Source organism: Vanacampus margaritifer, chromosome 15 (assembly GCF_051991255.1).
Source record: "Vanacampus margaritifer isolate UIUO_Vmar chromosome 15, RoL_Vmar_1.0, whole genome shotgun sequence".
Taxonomy (NCBI): Eukaryota; Metazoa; Chordata; class Actinopteri; order Syngnathiformes; family Syngnathidae; genus Vanacampus; species Vanacampus margaritifer.
Genome location: NC_135446.1, coordinates 11,749,972 through 11,772,036, shown reverse-complemented (window position 1 = coordinate 11,772,036; position 22,065 = coordinate 11,749,972). Strand labels below are relative to the sequence as shown.

Genomic DNA, 22,065 nt, shown 5'->3' with positions numbered 1-22,065 from the left:
CTAAATAGCAAGCTTTCTTCTCAACAACCAAATGTCCGTTTCACGTAAAAGAAGAAATTAAAAAGTAATTTTGTTTAAATTCAGCTTCATTATTGCTTCATCTCTAATTTATTAGCGTGCTTCACACCAAAGCTTTTGGCAAAGAAAGAAACAGACGCTTAGCATGAACAATATTTGAACATAAACGCTGTTCTTTAAGTCTCCATTTTGTGGCCGCTGTTTCAGCAACGGGGTCCCTGAAAACCATTAATGGGATTCAAAACTTTTGAGAATCACTGAGGCCAATCAACACAAATGTTATGTCCATTGGAACCTTTTGGAATCATTTTTTAGACTTTGTGGAAAGCCTATAATGTGCTTTTGCACGCACGGACAAATCAAAGCATCCCTCACAAGAATACATTTTAATTTTCAATTTTCTTTACAATATGTTCAATGGCAGCCCCGTTAGTCTAAACATGGCATTTTGGCCAATATTGCGTTTGCAGAATATGAATTAAGCAGCAATACCTACCCGTGAGCGGCCATTTTGCCACTTGCTGCGATTGAAAATGACATCACAGGTAACAACAAATCGTGGGTCAACATCAGAAAACAGGTGAGCCGTGATTGGTCGTTACCTGAGCTTTTATGCTGCATTCAAGGATGGTCAGAAGTCGGAGTTATCCCAGTTCCGAGCTGAAAGCATTTGAGGCGAAAGTATACAACCAAAATGGCGGATAGTGATAGTTTTTTATTTTGGTCCTAAAAACTCATTTTGACCTCCAGCAAACTTATTTTCGCAATTTTGCTTCATTTATTTTTATCTTATTTCATAAACATCCCAATCCATACAGTTCAGTAATTCACCGTATTATTTCAAGCAGGGAGATAGCGGCATATTGTCACGTACGTTGTGTTACGTGAAGTTATGTCGAATATTAATGAATGAAGAATGCTATCTAGTCTTATACTCAAGTAGATTGCGTTTTAGCATTCATGGTCTGTGTTTCCGTCGGTGAAGTCGGGGTACTTTTCCCGACTTCGCAAGTGCCAAATGGGATTTCCGAGTTCAAGGGGGCGTTCCCGTAAACACTCCGACTTCCCACTTTCCTTGAATGCGGCACGAGTCACTGTGATGTGATCAGGGACAGTGGATTTTATTCTACCTATGCTATTTTCTTGCAAGCAGGGAAGATTGTCGAAAAATACTGAAGTTTAAAAAAAATATTTGGAATGAAGGCAAGTGTTTTAGTATGTATTTAAAAAAAACAAAAAAAAAAAACTATTTGTGCTAACAGAAACAAGCTGACTGGTCAGAGAGAAAAAAATACAAGAAAAACAAAGTGGTTCCTCTTATCTTATTTACATCTGCTCGTTTCATTTTGCTCAATGCAAACACATCATGAAGGAGATGCCGAAGATGGATGCCCTCCTCATTTGCATAATCAGTACTTTTAAATAAAAACACAAAGAAACACGTCAGCCCTTTTGAGTTTTTGAGGAGTATGAACTAAAAAAAAAAAAAAGGCTTTCTCTGCACAGCTTCCGCAAAGTCCGGAGTTCATGAGGACAGCTCATCCAGTCATGGCCTCCGGCCGCCAGCGCCCTTTGACCCTGCACCTGGTTGGTGCTCACTTCCTGTGCCCTTTGACCCGCTACAATCTGGCTCGCTGGAAGAACACCTGAGGAAGGAAAAATCAAGATGCGCGAAGATGAGGACCAAAATAAAATCTTCTATTTGTTTTAAAAACAAATCCAATTTCAAAGTTGAATGACTTTGTTTACAGAAAAAGCAAGAGCAAATGGCACTTTTATTTTCCCTTCTGAGATTTGTTTTTATTTCTCCCGATGCCAAAGCAAAGCTTCGAAAAGGTTTTTCTTTTTCTTGCAGCACTGACTTGCATCACTTGTGTAATCATTTTTCTTTACACACAACGTAGCATGTTAGTCGAAGCAGTGTGCGAAAAAGAAGAACAGACAAAAACAATCTTCCCACAAAATAATGCGGAATTAATTGATAAGATGGAGGAAGTGTATCCGACCTTTAAGTAGGTCTTAAGGACTTTAGCGTCGGGCTGCTGCAGGACGTGACAAAGCTCCTGATCAAGACAAGATGGAGAAACGCGTTAATAATCGCACGTGGGAATCAACGAGTGGCGCCCCCGTACGGGCTTCCCAGCGTGCATCAGTCTTACCTGCGCCACGTCCGGACACACGTGAAGCGACGGGAGGTAGTCTCGCTGCAGGAACTCCAACAGCTCCGGTCCCTGACACGCACACACACACACGGCAAAGTCAAAATTTGTGGCTGACGAACGCGCACGTGTGAGCGCGAAACAAAATGGCGGCGGCGGCGGCAGTACCTGCTTGATGTAGATAGTTTTTAGCGTCACGGCGACTTCGGACAACGTCTGAAAGGTCACATGAACAATCAGGACGCGCACTGAAACACACGGACGCGGACGCACGTGCGCACGTACCAACACGGTCTGAGCGTCTGACAGGTCAAAGGTCGGCTTGAGAGGAGCCAAGAAGCAGGCGGGAACTATGTGTTTGTACGTGAAGTCGCTGAAGCCCGACATGCCGGCCTTGCCCCCTGAAAGCACAACACGCGTGTCGGTTAACCCGCACACACTCACGGCAACGGTGGCACATGTCGGCGGGCCCACCCCAAAGCTCGACCAGCTTGGCGAGCACGGCGAAGCAGGTCTTCTGCGCGACAGGGTCGGGGAAGTCGACAGCTCCCTGGATGACGGTGAAGACCACCCGCTCCATATTCTCCGCCCCTGAAGATGACAGGAAGTCAGCCTTTCACAATTAAAGCGCGAGGGAGGGCGGCGTGCTAGCGGTTGGGCGGGCCTCACCCTGGTTGGCCAGCACCTCGTTCATGCCGCTGCCGGCGACCGTTTGGATGAAGGAGAAGTAGCTCCTGCGCAGCATTTGCTTCTCCAGGGCGGCCGCCTGATCGTTGGCGTCGGCGGGCCGTGCCAGCGCCTCGAAGATGGACAGCACCAGCGGCATGAACACCTGCTGCAGGAACGGGGACACCTGCCGCTGCCGTGGCAACGTAGGACACTTTCAGTACTTTGGTTGGGGGGGGTTGTGCTTCATATCACATCATGTTCATTAGGGCTGGGAATCTTTGAATGTCTCACGATTCGATTCCGATTTTTGGGCCTGCGATTTGCTTCAGAAGCGATTTGCGATTAAGAAAGATTTTTGATTGAAAATGATTTGATTGGCAATGATTTTTGCTTCAATCTATAGATGTGCAATAAATTGCAATGGTCTACTCCAGTCTGACTCCCTAATGCTAATTAGCGCGCTACTCACGGCACTTATCACTCAAAAGAACGGCTTCACGCTGAAAAAAAACAACAACAACTTTAACCCCTGGGCGTTATTTTATTTTGAAATGGCTTGGTCAGAACCAACAAAAAGCCAAAAAATGGTCAAATAACACCCAGGGGTATTGGAATAACTTGATCGTGACTTTTTCCTTCTACTCTCTAATGTGGCTACAACTTAACAGTGTATTAGACCGCGTGGAACCACACTGCCCCTCAGTGGCCAAACTAGGTACAGCATGAACAGCGCTCCAAATAAAAGCACACACAGACAAAGGCAAGACTGTATAAAATAATTACAATAAAATCGATTTTGGGACATTTAAAATGGATTCTGAATCGTACTAAATGAGAATCGCGAGTCTTATGAGAATAGATTTTTTGGCACACCCCTAATGTTCATGAAGGCTGGCTGGCCAATAACTTGTCACTTTTCTGTTCTTTTTATGTTCTGGACGCGTTCCTGTTATGTCTAAGCCCATAGCACCCCATTACGTAATAACTTCCTTAAAATGTGATAAAAATTTGCACATCAAACCCAATAATGTCATAATTTTGTCATAACAAATCCTGATATTCTAATAACATTTTTATCGCTAATGTAATATTTTTTTTTTTTTTTACATTGACTGGGCCTTTGTTTCTTACTTTGAACTTGGTGGTGATCTGGCTGATGAGCGGGATGAACTCCTGCAGGTCTTTGGCCTCGCAATCCTTCAGCATGTGCTCGGAGGCGGCGGGGATGAAGGGCAGCACCTCTTCCTCCATGCAGATGATCATGCGGTGCAGGAAGGAGCGCACGCAGCCGCGCAGCGCCCCCCGCTGGACGGGGCAGCTCAGCGCCGGCAGGAAAGTGTTCAGGCATTCCCGGTAGACTTCGGTGCAGCCGCACTGCTTCACCGTCTGCTTGTTGCTGAACGCCTTGCTAGTGCGGCTGCGGGTGGGGAAGAGCGCCCCGTTCAACTGACTGGCCCAAGATGGCTTTTCCAACAAGTATGATGTTTTGTCATTTTTATACTTTGGAGTTGTTGTGATGAAGTGAGCGGCACAGAGGCGCGCCGGGGCCTTCCTGACCTGACGAAGCCGACGGCGTGGCTGAGGCAGTCGGCGACGGTCGCCTGTGTCTCCTCGTCCGTCTCCAGAGGAAGTTTGTCCAGCAGCAGGCGGAAGGCGTCCATAAGCGGCGCCAGCAGGCCCCGCATCAGCGCCTGCTTCCTCTCCACCGGACTCTCGCCGCTCACGATCAGCACGCCCGCCGCCTCGAACATGAACAGCTGGTCGTCGCTGGTCAGCGGCGCCGGGTAAGTCTTGTCCTGCGAATCGGCAAAATCAAGAAATAGCTTAAAGCCGCGCGCAGCTGCTTACGCCGCTCAGACGCAATTTCCTACAGGAGGAGCCAGCTCCAGGAGGTCTTGGATCTGGGTCAGGATGTCCTCGATGAACGACGTCATGTGTTTGCTGAAACACACAGTGGCAAAAAACAAAACATCACCAAACACTGTGTGCAGCAATAGTCTTTGTCGTTTGAAGAAAGTACTCACTGTAGTGTTTTGATGAAGCGTGAGAAAAGATAGGCCACTCGGCTGCGGACTTTGGGACTGTTGTGTCTCAGTCCACGCTGGTCCAGAAAAGCCATCTGAGACACAACATGACAACATTTGGTTTCATCATTAAACAAAACCAAACACGAACATCTTTACCAGATAAAAATGCACGTTCAACATTCACAAGGAAAGGGTTAGGAAAGTAAGAACAGAATTAATTGCAGCATCCATTCGCCATCGGCGCTTCTTGGTTTCCTTCCGACCTAAACAACGCCTGATTGGTCGGTCGGTTGCAAACGTATCAGCGGGAGCGGTACAAGATGTATTCTCCGGAGTTTGTGAACTGACAAACACCGTGAGAATTCAGCTTGTTGCCATGGTTACCCCATTGCACAAGCATCATCCGGCCGTCCCAGTCGGATTATTGATTAGCGCAAACGGCCATTTTTGAAAATGGTGGAAAAGCATCAGTGACATCATCAGCAAGTAATCGCTTCAAAAACATGACGTTGAGCGAGCCCAACTTGCAAGGGCTCGGCAACAATTTTGTGGCGAACGCACCAAAACGTTGGGAATGTGCTGCGTCTCCACAATGAAGAATTTGTCGTATCGGATGACCGTCTCGAAGAATTCCAGAGACACCGCCGTGTGCCGGTAGTCGCTCACGCCGCACGCCACCAACTGAAATGCAAACAAACGAGCACGCATGTACACACGCAACAGCGCATCACGTGACAAAGCGGCTGCGTGTGCGCGTGCTGACCGTCGCCATCATGTCCTGGAGTGCTCCGGTCTTGACGGCGTCTCCTGAGAAGTGCGCCCCGTGCGAGGCGGGCAGAGCTTCTCCCAGCATGTACAGCAGGCGGATGGCCACCTCCACCTCCATGAAGGGCGCGCTCTGCCACTTCCTGCCGCACACAAACCGTGTCAGCACCGCGCCCATGATGTCAGTCGGGGCGCGCGGGGGGCTCACCGCATGGTGTCGGTGAAGACTCGGCGGACGGACTCCAAGACCAGTTCGGGGGACACTTGGGCCAGGCGGTCCAGGAGCATCTTCAGCTGCTTCCTGTACTCCACAAACATGGCCTCGTCCTCGCCCTGGCACAGATGCGCACACAGCCCGCCGTTAGCACGGGCGACGCACGCGCGTCCATGGCGGGAAGACGCGACTGTAGCTACCTCGTTGTCAAAGTTGTACTCGTCGTCGTACGTCAGTTTCTTGATGAGAGCCAGCATGATCGCCTGCTCATGTAGGAACAACGCAACTTGACTGTGGAATTTATCTCTCTCACACACACGCACGCACACGCATGCTCGAGAATAAGCACACTGACCTCCAAATTGCTCTTCTGACTGTCGCTGAGCTCGGGTAACTGTCGATCAAATAGGAGTGAAATGAAGAGGAAGCCCTTGGGGGGGTCAAACAAGGCGAGGTGCGGCGGCGGTTTGGCAGGCGACCTGTTTGAGGACGTGCAGGTACTCGTAGCAGAAGGTCACCACGTTGGCCGAGATGTCGTCGTCGGGGTGCACGAGGAGGCGTAGTACTAGCGTCACTTTGGCCTCCAGGGCGTCCAGCGCGGCGCCGGCGTCCTTGGCGCTGCCCGCCTTGGCCAGCTTGGTCCAGCTGAGGACCAGACTCTGGCCCATCCCGTTCACCAGACGAGAGAACTTGGCCAGGAAGTCCACGTCCTCCTCCTCCAAGATGCGTCGGCGCGCGCCAGCGAGAACACGTTAACAACACGCCAAAACATTTCCAACCGACTTAATTCCAATGAAACAAACATGTTTTCTACATAACAAATGTATTTTTGAAATGCAAATATTACACAAATGTTGTTGATTATTGAAGATAAATACATTTAAAAAATCAATACATTTACCATTTCAGGGGGGGAAACACCTCAGTTGAGGCAAAAATTATTTTAAACTTTAAAAACAGTCCTAGAACATTGATTGCATAAATAAAGCAGCCGTTTCAGGGCTAAGATTATTTCCTGTAAAAATTATTAAATTATTTTTTTAATGACACATTTCACTTTGGGGGGGGTAAATAATTGCTAAATTGCTCATAAATATGTATTTTACATGTTTGTATGTATTTATTCAACTTATTTATTCATAAGAGTTAATTTTTAAACATGGATTTTATTTATTTATCTCATTCAATAATTGTCTAGTTGAGTTATTGTGTTTAACATTTTGGGTAAATAATTGGTTAATAAAACTTAAATAACATGAAACACATTGTATTAATTTCATTATATTATTCATTTAAAAAAATTCATTTTTAATTATTTGCCTCATTAATTGGATAATTCATTGTAGATAACACAATGTACTTCTATTATTTGCATAAATAATCAATTTAACAATTTTGTGGTAATCACTAATCACGTAATGATGAATAAAAGAATCCCACTTAAACACTGCAATGGAATTCTATCAAAACAAGATAATAAATTATTCTTTTTTTTTTTTTTTAATATCTGACATCCCTCGTCAGTTCGAAAAGTGGGACAGGTGGAACGTGCGGGCTTTGCGCTGACCTGCTCGATGTAAAAGAAGCCGGCCGATTGCAGGACCTGCGCTAGGGACTCAACCAGCTTGGTCTTGTCGACGGGGTCCATGCCCTTGTTGACGATCTCCAGCAGGCAGTCGCAGGCCTCCTCGCGCAGCTCCTCCACCGACATGTGGCTCAGCAGCAGGTCCACGAACCTGCAGCAACACATGTTGCATGTCATCACAAGACCGCCATCACCTCCCACCATGACGCGGGAGCAAGCGAGCGACGGACCGTTGGTTGGCGATGAGGCCCAGGTCGATCCAGGACACGTAGGCGCCGACGACCTCCAGGCACTGGCAGGTGAGTTCGGGGTGGCTCCGCTGGTACGTGTGCAGGATCTGGAACCACGACTCCACCAGGTTGGGGATGCACTGCTCCCGCATGGCGTCCTTAATCAACGTGTTCCTCTGCATCTCCTGGACACACGCACACACACGCTCAATCAAGCGTCCACAAAATACTCATCGGTGGCTTGCAGTCAATCAGTCCCGGACAGTCCGGTAAGCAAATGGAGCGCACCTGGTTGGAAAGGGGAAGTGGAGACCCCCCTCTCTCCTCCATAATGGACATGCTTTTTGAGGTACGAGTTCAAAACATTCCTCAAAAATGCTTGTAACTCAAAACACTTGTATCTCAAATGAATGAAAACGTCATTCATCAACATAAAAAAATATCTAATATTAAAAATGAGGAATAGCAGCACTCAACAAAGTCCTCCACTCCATAGAAAGCATAAAAGCGGGCAAGGTGCGCGGTACCTCGGGGGCGTGTAGGACATCCCTGTCGACCACCTCGCCGTCGACGGCCATGAGTGTGCGCAGGTAGATGTCAACGCCGCGAGGGTCCGAGCCCACCAGCGCTAGGATGTCAAAGAAGAAGTCGGGCCACAGCGCCGGGTACTCGGCCACGAAGGTCAGCGCCAACACCTGCGCCGCTTTGTTGCGCACGAAGATCTTCTCGGTCTGCGCGCTCAGTAGCTGTGCCAATGAGAGCGGCAAAGTGAGTGGCCGCGGGTTGGTCGCGGGGTGCGTGCAGATTTACCTGAAACTGCAGCCACTTCATCAGCGTCTCTCGGATGAGCTGCCGCTGGCCGCTGCTCAGTCCGCCGTGTCTGCAACCACAGCATCAGTCTGCCATCGCTCGCCACATGCGCCCCCACCCGCCCCTCTGCCCTGCTCCCTCCTCACCTGAACTTCACCTGATGCTCCAAAACTTGGAAGCAAAAGAACTTGACGTGGTCGTCGCTGAAAATAACAGACCACAATGTCAACACGGGACTGACAGAATGGCACCCAGTTACACACGCAAACATGCAGACCCGCACACCCCGAGCGGCTACCTGTAGAGTCCTTTAGCGAGGGCCTGCGCACACACCTCCCAAGCGTCGTGCGACTCCTTGAGCTGCTCGAAGTACGCCATGGCCTGACGGACACGCACACGGCAAGGTCAACTTTCATATCATGTGGACTAGTGTTCCAAATTTTGGGGTGAGCCAGACAAGTGATTTCAGGTGTGTGCGTGTTGCTGACCCTCTGACGGTAGGGCGCGTCAGCGTTGGGGTTGAGCCCCAGCAGGGCCTGCTCATCCATGGCGGTGGCAGCAGCAGTAGCAGACTGGCAGGCCATGGGCGGGTGGGTTAGCTTGTGTGCTCACGGGCTGCACTTGTCTGCTGTGGACACCAGACTCCACCTCTTCTCATCTGGAAAAACACAAAAGCAACATGGCGGTTACGCTGGCCTTTATGCACACCACTCGGCTGAGATTTCTCACGTGTGATTTGCCCTCACACTTTTGCCAAGCATTACTACGCCAAAGCACACATTTGGAAAAATGGGCAAAAAAAAATTATTGAGAGATGCGATAGAGATAATATGCGAGGAAATGGTGGTAAGGAGAGCACTGGTTGACGTTTTCAAAGCTCGTGTGGGGATGATGCAACACAATGTCAACACTGAGATGACAACAACAACTCAATGAGCCACTTTATCATATATTTTTTTAACTATAATCCAGGTCTAAAGTGACAAATGAAAAAAATATTTTTCTCGGTTTAGCTTCTGAATGAAATTAACTATCGTGTTTGTTGGTGCTTGTAGATGTTGTATATTTGCTTGTGTAAAACAGAGCTGCCTTATGTATGAAATGTGCTATAGAAATAATGTATCTTACGCTCCCAATCTCATTTGACACAACATTTTGAATACAAGAAAACGACCATTTTCACCTATGCCCCTTTTTGCCTGGCAGTTGACTGCACGAGGGAGGGGGTGAGTTCTGGGTGACAGTTGCTAACATGAGCTAGCATTAGCCGGCTAGTTGGAGCACGACACCCCCCCACCAGCAACATCCTTCCTTCCCCACTCCCGCAGTGACACCTCGCATGATCGCATCCTCCCGAGAAGCCGAACCCTCCTCCCAGTTAAAATATTAGCGCCATTCATTTGTTGCTTGTTTTTCCCGGGTGTAGTGCTTTCCTCTCTCCCTCCCACCATCACGTTTCTCCTCGCAAAGCGTCCAAGCTGACCTTATTTCATGTAAATTTCGTCCCCGCAGCGGATTCCCAAAAGTCTTCAAGCATGGCCGAGTGCTACTCGCTAAGCTTCGGTTCGCCGAGTTTTTGCAGCCGTGCGGCGTGTCTGCCTTTTCACTTCCGGTTCATCGACCCGGAAAAAGTATTTTCTTCTTCGCTGGTCTTAACGGCGAGGAGCGAGGCACATAACGTTTTAGGCTCATTGCCGCCATTGATATACGGTACTGTATAATATGAAAGATTGAATGCATGTATGTGTAAAACATTTTATTTCTCTTAATTTTTTGTTTAGTGGGGTGTTGCATTTGTTGTATTTTTGCTTGCTTTGATTTTGCATAATTTTAGATGACTTGTGTGCTATTTACTGTAATTGAATATGCAATTTGTTCAATAACGCATGCTACATACTATGTAAAACCCTCACGAGATAAATATAGTTTATATTTATTTATGATTGTTTTCATGAATTCGTGTATGAATATAAATTAGGTGTTTATCAATAGTCCTGTAGTTAATGTGTGTGAACTTTTCTTTTTTCCCCTGAAGTGTCTCATTGAAATGTATTTTATAAATTCATATCAGTAAAAAGAAAAATCAGTAGTAATAAAATGAACAATGTAAACAATCAACTTTATTGATGATATTTAAGCCATTACACAAGAATGGTAATTACTATTACAATTCAAATAAACTACAGTTGTCAGTCACTTTATTGCGCTTCAGTTTTTACGGGTTCAGTACCACATTCATTTTTTTTAATAGGAGAAATGAGTTCCAAAAGCCAGAAAACGTCCAATGTTTGACACTTTAAACCAGGTAAGTTATCTCAGGGGGCTGCCATTTTCCTAAATGCCGTCTACTGAAAATGACATCACAGTTGCTCAGGTACAACCAATCAATAAACTGTTACACTAAAAACTCAAAATGTTTGATTTAAATCCTGCAAAATAAACTTCTTACAAGTACATACATACAGTACAAACTGGGCCAAAACAGTGTGAATCATGTGGTGACCAGATCAAAACACAAAACTTGGAAACATCTTTTGGAATCCTCATGTTTATTTTCCAGTAGACTAATAATTAATTTTATGTATAGATAGAGTAGGTGCCTTTCAGGGCAATCAAGGTCACCATGCAAAGTAAAAGAAAAGCAGTACAATAAAAAGAGTGTTGTTTGGAGCAGGCCAAACACAATATGACCAAAACTGTTTTTGGTTGGTCTGATTTTCTATCTTTATGTGTGGGCTCTGCCACAGATATATAAAATAAATACATAAAAAAAAATCTTTTAAGGTTTGAAAATTCTTAGGTGTGTACCCAGCCTTATCACATGTCTCATTTCACTCACTTAATTTGTCAAAATTAGATTTTAGGCGAAGTTAAAATTTTCTTTAGTTATGATTGGAAAAACAGTCATTCAAAACCAGTTTAAGAAGTCAGTTGTCATCAGGCTTGGGGAGTAACAGAATATATGTACCGCCGTTACGTAATCAGATTACAATTATTTTTTTAAACTGTATTTCCTTACAATTACAGGAAAAACCATGTAATCAGATTACAGGTACATAAAAAAAAAAAAAGGGGGATTACTTTGAAAACAGAATATGGACAGCCATCGATCAATCAATCAATCTATAGCCTACATGCTTTTTGATTACACAATATTTTTTGCTATTTGTAGGCTGCCCGGGTCCCTATTATCCCCGCAAATAGCAAGGGCACATTGTATAGAATATATATATTGTGGTGATATTTATTTTTTATTTTGTCTTCATGAGCATACTGGAGTAATCCAAAATAATCAAGTTACATTACGCTACTTGGATTACATTACTAACCCTCCCAACCCTGGTTGTCATCATCCTTTTACTTCCGATGAAGTGGCTGTCTGTAACAGCTGCAGCATTATGGGATAGATTGGTGCAAATTCCTTCCCCTGCCGCGCCCTTACAGACTGGACATATGCCTCCAAAGTGCCCCTATTGAAGAGCACAAATGATCAGCTTTCATTAGAAATTAATATAGTCGCTACAAAATTGATTGCTTTTCTACTCAGGAAGATGTAAAAAATTTTGTGTAATTCATGACAACAAAAAATCACAATTGAAAACAAAAGTTAAATAAAATACGCAGTATAAAATGAACTGAAAATAAAGTTTAAAAAAAAAGGTAACGCGGTCAAAAATGACTCAAGTACAAGAAAACTCCATTCATGTCTATTATTATTGATACGATTACCTGATGAGTGCGAGACGGTCTCTCTCTGAAGGATGTTCATCCATCCACTGGGAGTAACGTGTAACGGACCACTCAGCCCTCTGTGGGGGACAAATTGTCAATAGTACATGCCAGGACACTTAATGCTTTAACTCTTAAAAAGGTCATTTTTAACCACATTGTTGTATTTTTCAGTGATAAAGTGTGTCACGTGTACAGGCCTGGTAAGGTGACTTGAGCTCAGACGGAGCCCTGGCGAAGAGGAAGTGAAGCACAGTACTGTAAGGAATCATGTCACCCACAGCTGGACTCTTGACTACCAGGTTACTTGTCTGAAAAAGCAGTGGCCTAAAAGACAGCGTCGACAGTAATGTGCAGTGTTGACTTTGCTTTCAAGTTTCAAGTAGCATTGCTTCAATCAGAAAATTTCAGAGTAGAGTTTTTGTTTGCCACATTAAAGATTCGAAAGTCCTACATACCTAAAAGATCGCAGCACTCTGTAAGGTTTCCCCAAATCAGACACTCGTCTGCATAGCGGAGCTACAGCCATCTCCATCTTGAAAAAACAGACAAGTCCAAATATTCAAAATAATGTGGAAGAACATACGGCAGTCAATTGAAAACAGTTTTCCCCCCCGGCCCTAACTTGTGCAAAATCAGCGGCCAAGCGCATCTTTCCGCCTTCGCCCAGCGGGCGCAACAAGCTGGCATGCCGTACGAAAAGCTCGATGGCTCTCTGAGCAATGGACTCGGTGCTTTCATAGATGAAGTCCGTACACTCAAAGTGTCGGAAGTAGTCAGTCATAACTCTGGCGATGAAACCCTGCAACTCCTTCATGTACAGGGAGCAGAGAACGTCGGGCTTATCAGGACTGGGCAGCTTGCTGCAACACACACACACAAATAATATTAATCATGTACATAAATATATAAGTATTAAAGAAATAACTGACCCTGAGAAGTCCTCCTGGTGTAGCGTGATGATGATGGCCTCGATAGAATCACTTACTGACTCCAAGAGAGGCTGCACTGCACTGCTCATCAGGGCCTGCACTTCCTGGGAAAAGAATCCACAATACAATTTGGAGTCCAACCCAAAAAGATTATTAAAAAAATATGCAAGAAATGTCTGAACTAATTTTGAAGTTCTGTCATGATATGCGACTTCAGCATGTCAGTGTGATCTGTGTATTGTCCCATTTGCGGCATTATTTGTTTTGGCTAAAGTTGACCCCCCCCCCAAAAAAAGCACTTCAGTGGAACTACTAGCTTTATTAAGTTAACCTCCAAAGAAGAAGAGAGAGCCTCTGCAGGAGCTGTCAGACTTGACTCCAAACCACAAATGATCTGAAAAGAAAGAGAAGAAAACAGTCAAGTAAAAGTATTGACTATTGTGGCGGATTGTTATTTAATACCATTTGAATGTTTGCTCTTCTTTTTACAATCATATTTTAAGTCCGCAATTGAAGCACCTCAAATCCAACTTTCTATGCATTCTCCTGTCAACTTAATCACTTTTCTCCAGAGGCAAAAGTAAGGCCGGGGCCGTGTTAATATATTATATTGCATGTGAATTTGGGATTTAGTTGCAAACTACTGAACGATCAAATGTATGTCAAGAGACAGAAAAAAAATTTTCTCATACATTTCAATGGTATTCGCAAATTCTCAGGAAAACTCCATGATTTAAAGGAAGCAAGCCTGTGAATTTTATGACTCACACCTTTTTGGTGTGCACTCATTTCCCAGACTCCATGTGAGGAGTCTGTCACAAGTCTGAACAGGAGAATACGCGTAGAAGAAAAGTGAATATAGTCCAAAGTGCAGGAATTTCAGAATCATCATCTTACCTTGGCAACAGCCTGCTGCAGACGGTAGAGTGAGTTGACCACTGCAGTGTTCCTCCTCTGGCCTTCTGATAATGGACCGATCACCTGACTGGCATCACTCTGAGTACACAACTGTAAAAGTCAAGAAAATTAGCAGAGTGTGAATTAAGGACGTGCATCTGGATCACACATGTAAAAAAACAAACAAAAAAAATAAATTAAAAGACATGCTGCAAAATATTTTCCCTTTACATACCAGCTGTTCGGACTTGACACAGAAGAGTTGCACGGTCTTGGCAGCATTCTTGGCAACAGCAAGAGAGAGGTCTGAATCCATAGATGCTACGTTCAGCTCACTACAAACAAAACAAACATTTAAAATCAAATGATATTCAAAATATAAGTAGGGTGCCATTTGGGTGACTGAGAGGACATTGAAATTTTTTTTTTAAAATTTATTCTTCTTTGCTTGATCTTTTTTCATGCGTGTCATCCTGTTCCACTATTTGCACAACGCATCAGCTGTAGTGGAAAGACCAATCAAAGCAAGGTGTAGCATCCAAGTCAAACAATACCGGTGGCATCCATCATCTCCCCCGGCACGAGTCGTGTTTGAGGAAATACAGTTAAGGGCAATCAGGGGAAATAAGTTGCATGTATTGTAAAGTGCTTGCCTGCTGATGGTCTTGATGATGCTCTCCAACTCATCATGGGAGGGCGGGTTGCGACCGCCCATTGGAAACACCAGGTTTATGGGATCAAACAGGCGAGAGAGAGACTTGGACAGGTAAGCTGCTTCATACGGCTGAAGGGAATCCTTGAGAGCCCTCTCGGGACTGCACGCACACACAAATACACAGACATCAACTGCTATAGTGTGGAAAGCCCACCATTTACTAACATCAATCATTCTTCAAATAAGGCCATGTTAACCCCCCCCCCCACACACACACACACACACGTTTTCCTATTGTTGCAAAGAGACCAAGAACAAATCAAGAATAATTAAAACAAAAGTTTAGAAAAAGCCTAAAGTTAGGGTTAACCCCCGAACCTTAAATCAGTGACTCAGAATCAGAATATGATTATGTAAAATTTTGTAAATAACACAACAACAAGAATCTAGGTGGGGTTTTATAAAGGGGGCTTAATACAAAACAATAACTTTCATATTGTTTAGACGTTTACTAGTACCTAGAGCATGTATTTTTTAAAAAAAAAAAACATTTTTAAAAAAAAAAAACATAAAAAATATAGAATGACTGAATTCTAGCACATTGCGTACACAACATAACTCAATATGCTTCACATACTGTTATGAACTCATTTGACCCCCAGCCATTTTCACAGAAGCAATTTTGACTGATTTTGCAAGGAACCTACCAAAAGACACATTAAAGTCTCTTCTTTCATCAGGAAAAAAAAGTATATTTCGATCTGTTTCCGTTTTGCAGCAATTAGCATTAGAATATAGCTAAGTTTCATCATTATTCACAAATCCATTTAAAACAGTGGTGAAAAGAGCTTTTTGCAACATGGCCCTGGTTAATCTCTTATACGCTGCTGCGACCTGCTGGCCGTTTGTGTAATAACTACCATTTTTTTTCAACCGTTCTTTGCCGTTGAGAGGCTGCAGCAAAGCCTTCTGTATGCTCTATCATAAAAAAAAAAAGTATAAATCCATCTTTGGTAAACTTTACACATTTAAAATAGAACATATTTATACGTATTTGGGAGCAAATGAGTTCAAAGTAAAACATTTAAAAAGCAGTTCCAAACAGAGAAAATGAGATTTCAAAGCAAAGTCAAGAATAAAGAACAATTTATAGTGTGTGATATAATATTTGAAGTGAGTTATTTCATGCTTACTTGTAGTCTTGTTTGCTATGAGAGAACAGGTCAGAGTTGTCGGTTTCTGGCTCCAGAGTTGTATCCATACCGCCGCTGCTCATCAGTGAGCTGTGCAAGCTGGCACTATACTGCTGCAGGCGACGCCACAGCTCATTGTACAGTCGCAGCAATTTCGGGTACTCGCCTTCAAATGCTTGCTTCAGGTAAGATGAGGCTGTTATATGAAAAATAAAAGATAAGGATTATGTGTACAACAACATTCTTTTTTTTTCTTTTTTTTTCAACTATATGTTCACAGGTACCGGTATATTACAGGCAAAATAAATTCTTGCCTTGAGTCGCTTTATGAAATTCTTCTCTTAATCTGTTGGTTACATCAGTCCAAAAGGTGTAGAGGATATCGGGCTCACCATCCTGTCATTGGATGTAACCAAGTTAGCACTTTGGGTCATTGTGCATCATTTAAATAACGCTACAAATTGCATGCATTGAGTAAGGCACTTCAATTCAACATATTACAACACAAAATCGGATGAAAACACAAATAAAATAGTAAAGATGAATACAAATGATTTTCACACACATACAAAAAATAATAATAATAATAAAAAAGAGAGCAATGATGATGACATGTCAAATCGGTAGAATTACCGTATGAACAATATTGAGCTCTCCAGAAAAAAAAATAAAAAAAAGATTTTCACTGCCATTTGAGGAATTTTTCAAGATAGGCAATTACTTTTTTCTTTTGATAAAAAAAACGCAATAAAAGATTCAGTTTGCTGCTCAACAGCATTGTTGACTCCCCTTAATTATCTCATCAATGAAACACCGGTGGGTGACAGGGTCTCTCTTCTTCATCAGGACCTTCTGAAGATGCTGCACCTAAAGAAGAGGTGAAAAAATACGGCAGAATCTATTTAGTACTTGATTCAATCTGAATGCAGAATTAGAATGGTTGAAAATCAGACTCTTACTTGTTTGCACGCAGCACATATCTGGTCTATGAGTTTCTCCAGGTTTGTCCAAAGAGCAGCTCGGAAAGCTGCTGTGCTGCCCGGGGTTGGGAGAATTGCTCTTCCGGGGGCACCTGAGGGAAGAAATTCCGTTGGGAACACTTGAAATTCTTGTAAGCGACTACATGTCAATTCACAGTTCTGACCACTGTTGGTACCCCCCTGGCCTTTTTATTGTTTAATAAAACCTTAGCTTCAGTCGCCTGGAATTAACCTCCCCAAATATAGAAACATGCTCCTCAAAATAAATAATTGAGTCACAAAACTGCTCCGCAAAGAAAAAAAAAATTCAAGCCTTGCAAATAACATATTCAAGTGAGCCATGACTTCATGACCCAACTTTACTGACTTGGGAAATGATTCGGCTGAACAAAATGCAACGTTTTCAAAGAGTAACTCATTGTTCTGGTTTACCTCTCGGGTTGGATGGCTGTGTCAGGCCCTTAATGTCCAGAGCAGCGATGATGCTGTCCTGTATGCTAGTCTGGTAAGCTCCCACGACAGAGCTGATGGTCTCCCTAAGACTACCGAGGTTGTAGAAGACCTGCAAGGCCGTGCCAACCTGCGTAGGATTCTGACAGACACAGAGAGAGATAAAGCAACAGGCACTCATAAGTTGTTTTTAACGATTGGAAGACAGCGGACACATTAGGCAGGTAGATTAGTAGAATGCCAGAAACTATTGGGTAGCCTTTTTGTACAGCACTGTGAATGGAAAATCCTTCTCCAAAACAAAAAAAGACAAGACATTATACCAGACATGGGCAAACCCCGGCCAGCGGGCCAAATACGGCCCGTTATGCGTTTCAATCCGGCCCGCCGAACTTATCCAATAAGGCTAGAAAAAAATTCAATTATTTATTTTTTTTTTTTGTTCAGCTCGAGTGGTTAGAGTGTCCGCCCTGAGACTGGGAGGTCGTGGGTTCAATTCCCGGCCGGGTCATACCAAAGACTATAAAAATGGGACCGATTGTCACTCTGCTTGACACTCAGCATTAAGGGTTGGAATTGGGAGGTTAGAGCACCACATGATTCCCGAGCGCGGCGCTGTTGCTGCTCACCGCTCCCTCAGGGGATGGGTCAAATGCGGAGAACAAATTTCGCCCCACTTAGATGGGTGTGACAATCAGTGTATCTTATCTTATCTTATTGGATTTGGACATTTACAGCAGGAGACGGCACGGTTTTGTGTTGAACACAGCAATAATGTCCTGATAGTCCAGAGAATCGGTCAATTCTTTTTTGAAAGAAAGCAGGGACAAAGAGTTCAGTCTATCAGTCAACATTGTGTCACTGTTGCGTGTTTTGATCCTTTTGACAGCTGAAGATAGTCTTTCTACATGTTGTCATGGGTGAGGTGAGGAACGCGCATGCAGGAGACTGTTGATATTGGTGAATACATCCCGTTGGCTTTTGGCTTCTTTTTGAGCTGCTGCACAAACACCGGGTGCTATGCGTCCCCCACGGAGATGGAAAAGTGGTCAGAGACGGATTGGATGTACGCGCTTTGTCCTCAGCGGCTATCATGCAGCCGCATGTGTCACACGTACTGTGGGCCCGGGTTAAAAATGGGTGGGTCAATGGAAAAAAATTCTTTAACTTTACGCCTTGAATTGAAATCTATTAATAATAGATGCAGTCACCAGGTTTGACAGATCACAGTGTATGTGCTATTATAATCTATTTACATTTCTCCTCCCACTTTGCCAAATCGTGTGTAAATGCCGCATCTTGCATATTCATTGAGGCAAACGTACTACCTGGATTAGGGCTATTTTATAATAATAATAATACATTTCATTTAAAAACAGCACCTTTCAGAACACCCAAGGTCACTTCACAAAGCATAAAAACACAGCAAAAGTTGAGCTAAAACAATAAAAATGAAGCTATTGGAAAATCTGTTTTAAATATGTGGATTTTGCACATTTGAAAAACGCAGTCCTAAGTGCACACTATAAGTAAATTGGGTTGTACATTTATCTGTTTGTTTTTACTGTGCTATGAGGTCCAAATGCTGTCCATCTGTCAAAATTAAAAAAAAACATTGTGGCCCGCAAGTCAAAAAGTTTGCCCACCGCTGCATTATACCTTGCCTTTGTAGTTCGTACACGGTTCGGCCCAGTTCCCTCCCTCATCATGATACTGCTGTTTTGTATGGTTTCTTACCTGAATCTCTGTGCCCTGCTCCAATAATCGCTTGGCCTGGTTCTCCACCTCCAGCCTGGCTCTACTGATCAGTACCAGGTCATTCTCAATCACCTCGATGCCGCTCAAATCGACCCCTTGTGACAGGTAATCTGGAGTATTTGTGGGGGAAAAGAAAGACAAACAATGCTCGTGTTTTAATCACTTCTACATGTGGCGGTGCGAATAGAGGATGAGCACAAATCTAAACTGAGTGAAGCGTTCATGCTCGGCCTATGGATTTGCTGTGCGACGAGAAAAATGTGTCTTGGCATTCTTTTTTCCCCGCTTACAAACTTGATTTGATGTTTTTAACCGATACGCGGGTCGATAAAAACAAAGCTAATGCAGTCCTGCCGCTGGTCTACCAAACTTCAAATTTCGTGTCTGAAACACCTGTGACCTGTGGAGTAACAGTTGCTCAATCCCGGGATGCCTTATAGTTCATTGTGTACATGCTTCCATTGTGCAGCGGATATTAGTATAAAGTGTCCTACCACAACTCAGATACGAGGTGTCACTGCATTAAACAGATTAAATTTTAACGGCACACCGTACAGTAATAGATGAGGGCTGTAGTAGCCAATTGTATTTTCAGACAATGTCCTGGAACACAACACAGAGGCTCCATCGTTATACTTGCAATTTACTCTTTGTCCTGACCTAGTTCGTTGAGACTGTGAGCAGCCTTCGTTATCTCCCGACTGCCACCTTGAAGCTGAACTTGAAGCCTCTTGCTTAGGTGCAAGATTCGAATAATTCTCCGCAGAAGGTCGCAGGCCACCTGGACAGTGAAGGGACATCAGAAACAAATGATTGAGATAAGCATCATCCGGATGTACGTTGTAGTAGAAAAAAATAATTTAAAAAATTAATTTCTCGTTCCCACTACGCATGGTGTCTTGAAAGGTCTTACCTGCAATCTGCTCAGCTGAGTGATCCTGGCCATGATTTTGTTGTATGGGTCAACTATTTTGGTTCTTATCCTGAAAGTACATGAGCGGGTGGAATGCTGTTACATTTTCAGAAAAAATAAGGACACCCTTTATTGCAGTGTGACAAAAGGCTACCTAAACTTTAGTGATATTGAATTATCGTCACAAGGAAAAAGTAAAAGAGCATTTTAAATCCAATTAATTGAATTTTGCCTAAAAAGGCTGTAATTCCTTAATGCTAAATGCCAATTTATATGGAACCTATTAAATTAAAGCTGAAAGACACCACAACAATTGCATGTTTTTCCCCTCAAACTGATTGGTGTGGTGAGTAACACAATCAATATCAGCAGTCGGGGGGGGGGGGGGGGGAAGAGGTAGGAAGCTCCACTGATGACAGACACAAGCCATCATGTTAGGTTTGTTAACCTGTCAACAGCTGCCTGTAGAGCGCTGATCCTCGTCTGCATCATCTGGAGGACCCCTGCAGACAAAGATGTACGCCCTTTCAGTAAAACGTCACCAACTTAACATTTTGTTTCCTCAAATTTCCCCGTTCAATATTTTGTGTCCCACTCAATAGGTTAGTCATTTCCGTTTCCATTGTTTTAAAACAAAGACATTACGTTGCTTTATTGTGAATAGTTCGTATATGCTTTTCTCATTTCATGCTCACCCAGGCTTGTTGAGCTCTAATATTTCAACAATTAAAAAAGTCTGATTCTATTTAGAGGTTACCATGGTGGAATACATTATAGTAAAGCGTACCTTCAAGAGACTCTATCCCAGTTGCCTGAGCCAATAAGTCCTCATGTCTGGCTACCACCTGGAAGGTTAAAAAAAAATACTATTGTACATTGTTGTGTATTATAAAATGTATAGTCTGCTCTATACAAGTCGAATCAGATGGTAGTGATGTCACTGGTCAAGTAAATCTGCACTGTATCTGGTAACTGATAGTATATTTGTGATACAGCTGTAGCTGGATATGGGTCAAACCATGTGGAGGGATAAACAGAATATATTACGGACATTACGTCATTGCATTACGTGGACAGAGCCCATTGAGCAAATGTAGTATCTCAGCCCTCAGATGATTCAGTTTTCTTTTGCATTTCAGCTCAGTGACAGTCTTTCTCGCCATTCACGTACAATGATTTGAAATATTATTGTTATTATTATTATCTCCAAACTATTGACTGGACTGAAAACGTCACATAGTATTGTCGTATAGTGTATGGCGTTCATGCCTGGGTGTGCAGCTCTTTATCAAGTTGACTGATTCCTTGTGCTAGCTTCGCCAGCTGTTCAGCAATGACAGCATGGTGGATCGCTTGAGCAGTATATATCTTCACATCGAAATCCCCAGCCAGGAAATCTGCATAGAACTCTACAAATACACAAACATGATTAATTTTGCACACACTTTGGCAAATTTTCTGAAATAACACTCAATATATTTTAACAACACGTGGCTGTAACACCACAGTTGCAAAATGAAATGAATTTACCGTCTTTTAAAGATGAATTTATGGATACATCTCTGCCGTGAAACAAGTTATCCATGTTGGCTTCCGCAAACGAACCAATGCAGGATTCTTCTTCTACGGCTTATATTCTTCTTCGTGGCAGCCATAGACACACTATAGAATAGGTGACGCTTTTGCCTTGCAAGGATACGCCAGCGCGTCTTCCACATTGGATGTGGCAAATCCGCCGTTTAATTTCGCCACATAAATAAACTGAATTTCAAAAAGCAACTTTCTACAAAGTGCGTCGTTTTCTAAAAGAAAAGGGAAAAGAAAAAAGTCTCATTGGTTCATCGTTTTCGTATAATAACGTATACAACTTTGAATGTGATAATTATGTTTACTTGCATACATATCTGAATACGTACTTATGATTACTTAACGTATGTTGTTTTGTAACAAAGCCGCTGAAATACAATGCTCCAAATGTATGTGTTTTTTTTTAAACTAGTTGTTTAATGTCAGGATGATAGTTAAATTGCAAATACAGCACTGTTAGGCTCATAAATTTATAAATGTGACTGTCAGCGCCT

General features: G+C 43.4%; 2 protein-coding genes across 2 annotated transcripts; both read right to left on the bottom strand.

Moving 5' to 3' along the window:
* Positions 1–389: 389 nt before the first annotated feature.
* Positions 390–10,104, bottom strand: xpot (exportin, tRNA (nuclear export receptor for tRNAs)). Its single transcript, XM_077543573.1, has 25 exons — positions 9,961–10,104; positions 8,966–9,135; positions 8,776–8,858; positions 8,624–8,680; positions 8,478–8,547; positions 8,195–8,413; positions 7,668–7,852; positions 7,420–7,588; positions 6,332–6,568; positions 6,208–6,246; positions 6,053–6,115; positions 5,847–5,971; positions 5,637–5,781; positions 5,435–5,554; positions 4,871–4,965; positions 4,718–4,787; positions 4,404–4,642; positions 3,978–4,263; positions 2,847–3,036; positions 2,652–2,768; positions 2,463–2,578; positions 2,346–2,393; positions 2,178–2,249; positions 2,025–2,081; positions 390–1,664 (listed from the first exon to the last, which is right to left on the bottom strand). The coding sequence occupies exons 2-25, from the start codon at positions 9,059–9,061 to the stop codon at positions 1,638–1,640; spliced, it is 2,925 nt and encodes a 974-aa protein (XP_077399699.1). The 5' UTR covers positions 9,062–9,135; positions 9,961–10,104; the 3' UTR covers positions 390–1,637.
* Positions 10,105–10,577: 473 nt separating this feature from the next.
* Positions 10,578–21,599, bottom strand: cog5 (component of oligomeric golgi complex 5). Its single transcript, XM_077545228.1, has 22 exons — positions 21,515–21,599; positions 21,254–21,393; positions 20,772–20,829; positions 20,433–20,487; positions 19,985–20,054; positions 19,732–19,852; positions 19,051–19,181; positions 17,296–17,455; positions 16,843–16,955; positions 16,675–16,750; positions 16,198–16,281; positions 15,884–16,079; positions 14,689–14,850; positions 14,271–14,370; positions 14,036–14,146; positions 13,470–13,532; positions 13,139–13,242; positions 12,832–13,069; positions 12,665–12,741; positions 12,407–12,533; positions 12,207–12,286; positions 10,578–11,947 (listed from the first exon to the last, which is right to left on the bottom strand). Exons 1-22 carry the CDS (start codon positions 21,567–21,569, stop codon positions 11,827–11,829), a joined length of 2,442 nt encoding a protein of 813 aa, XP_077401354.1. The 5' UTR covers positions 21,570–21,599; the 3' UTR covers positions 10,578–11,826.
* Positions 21,600–22,065: the final 466 nt, after the last annotated feature.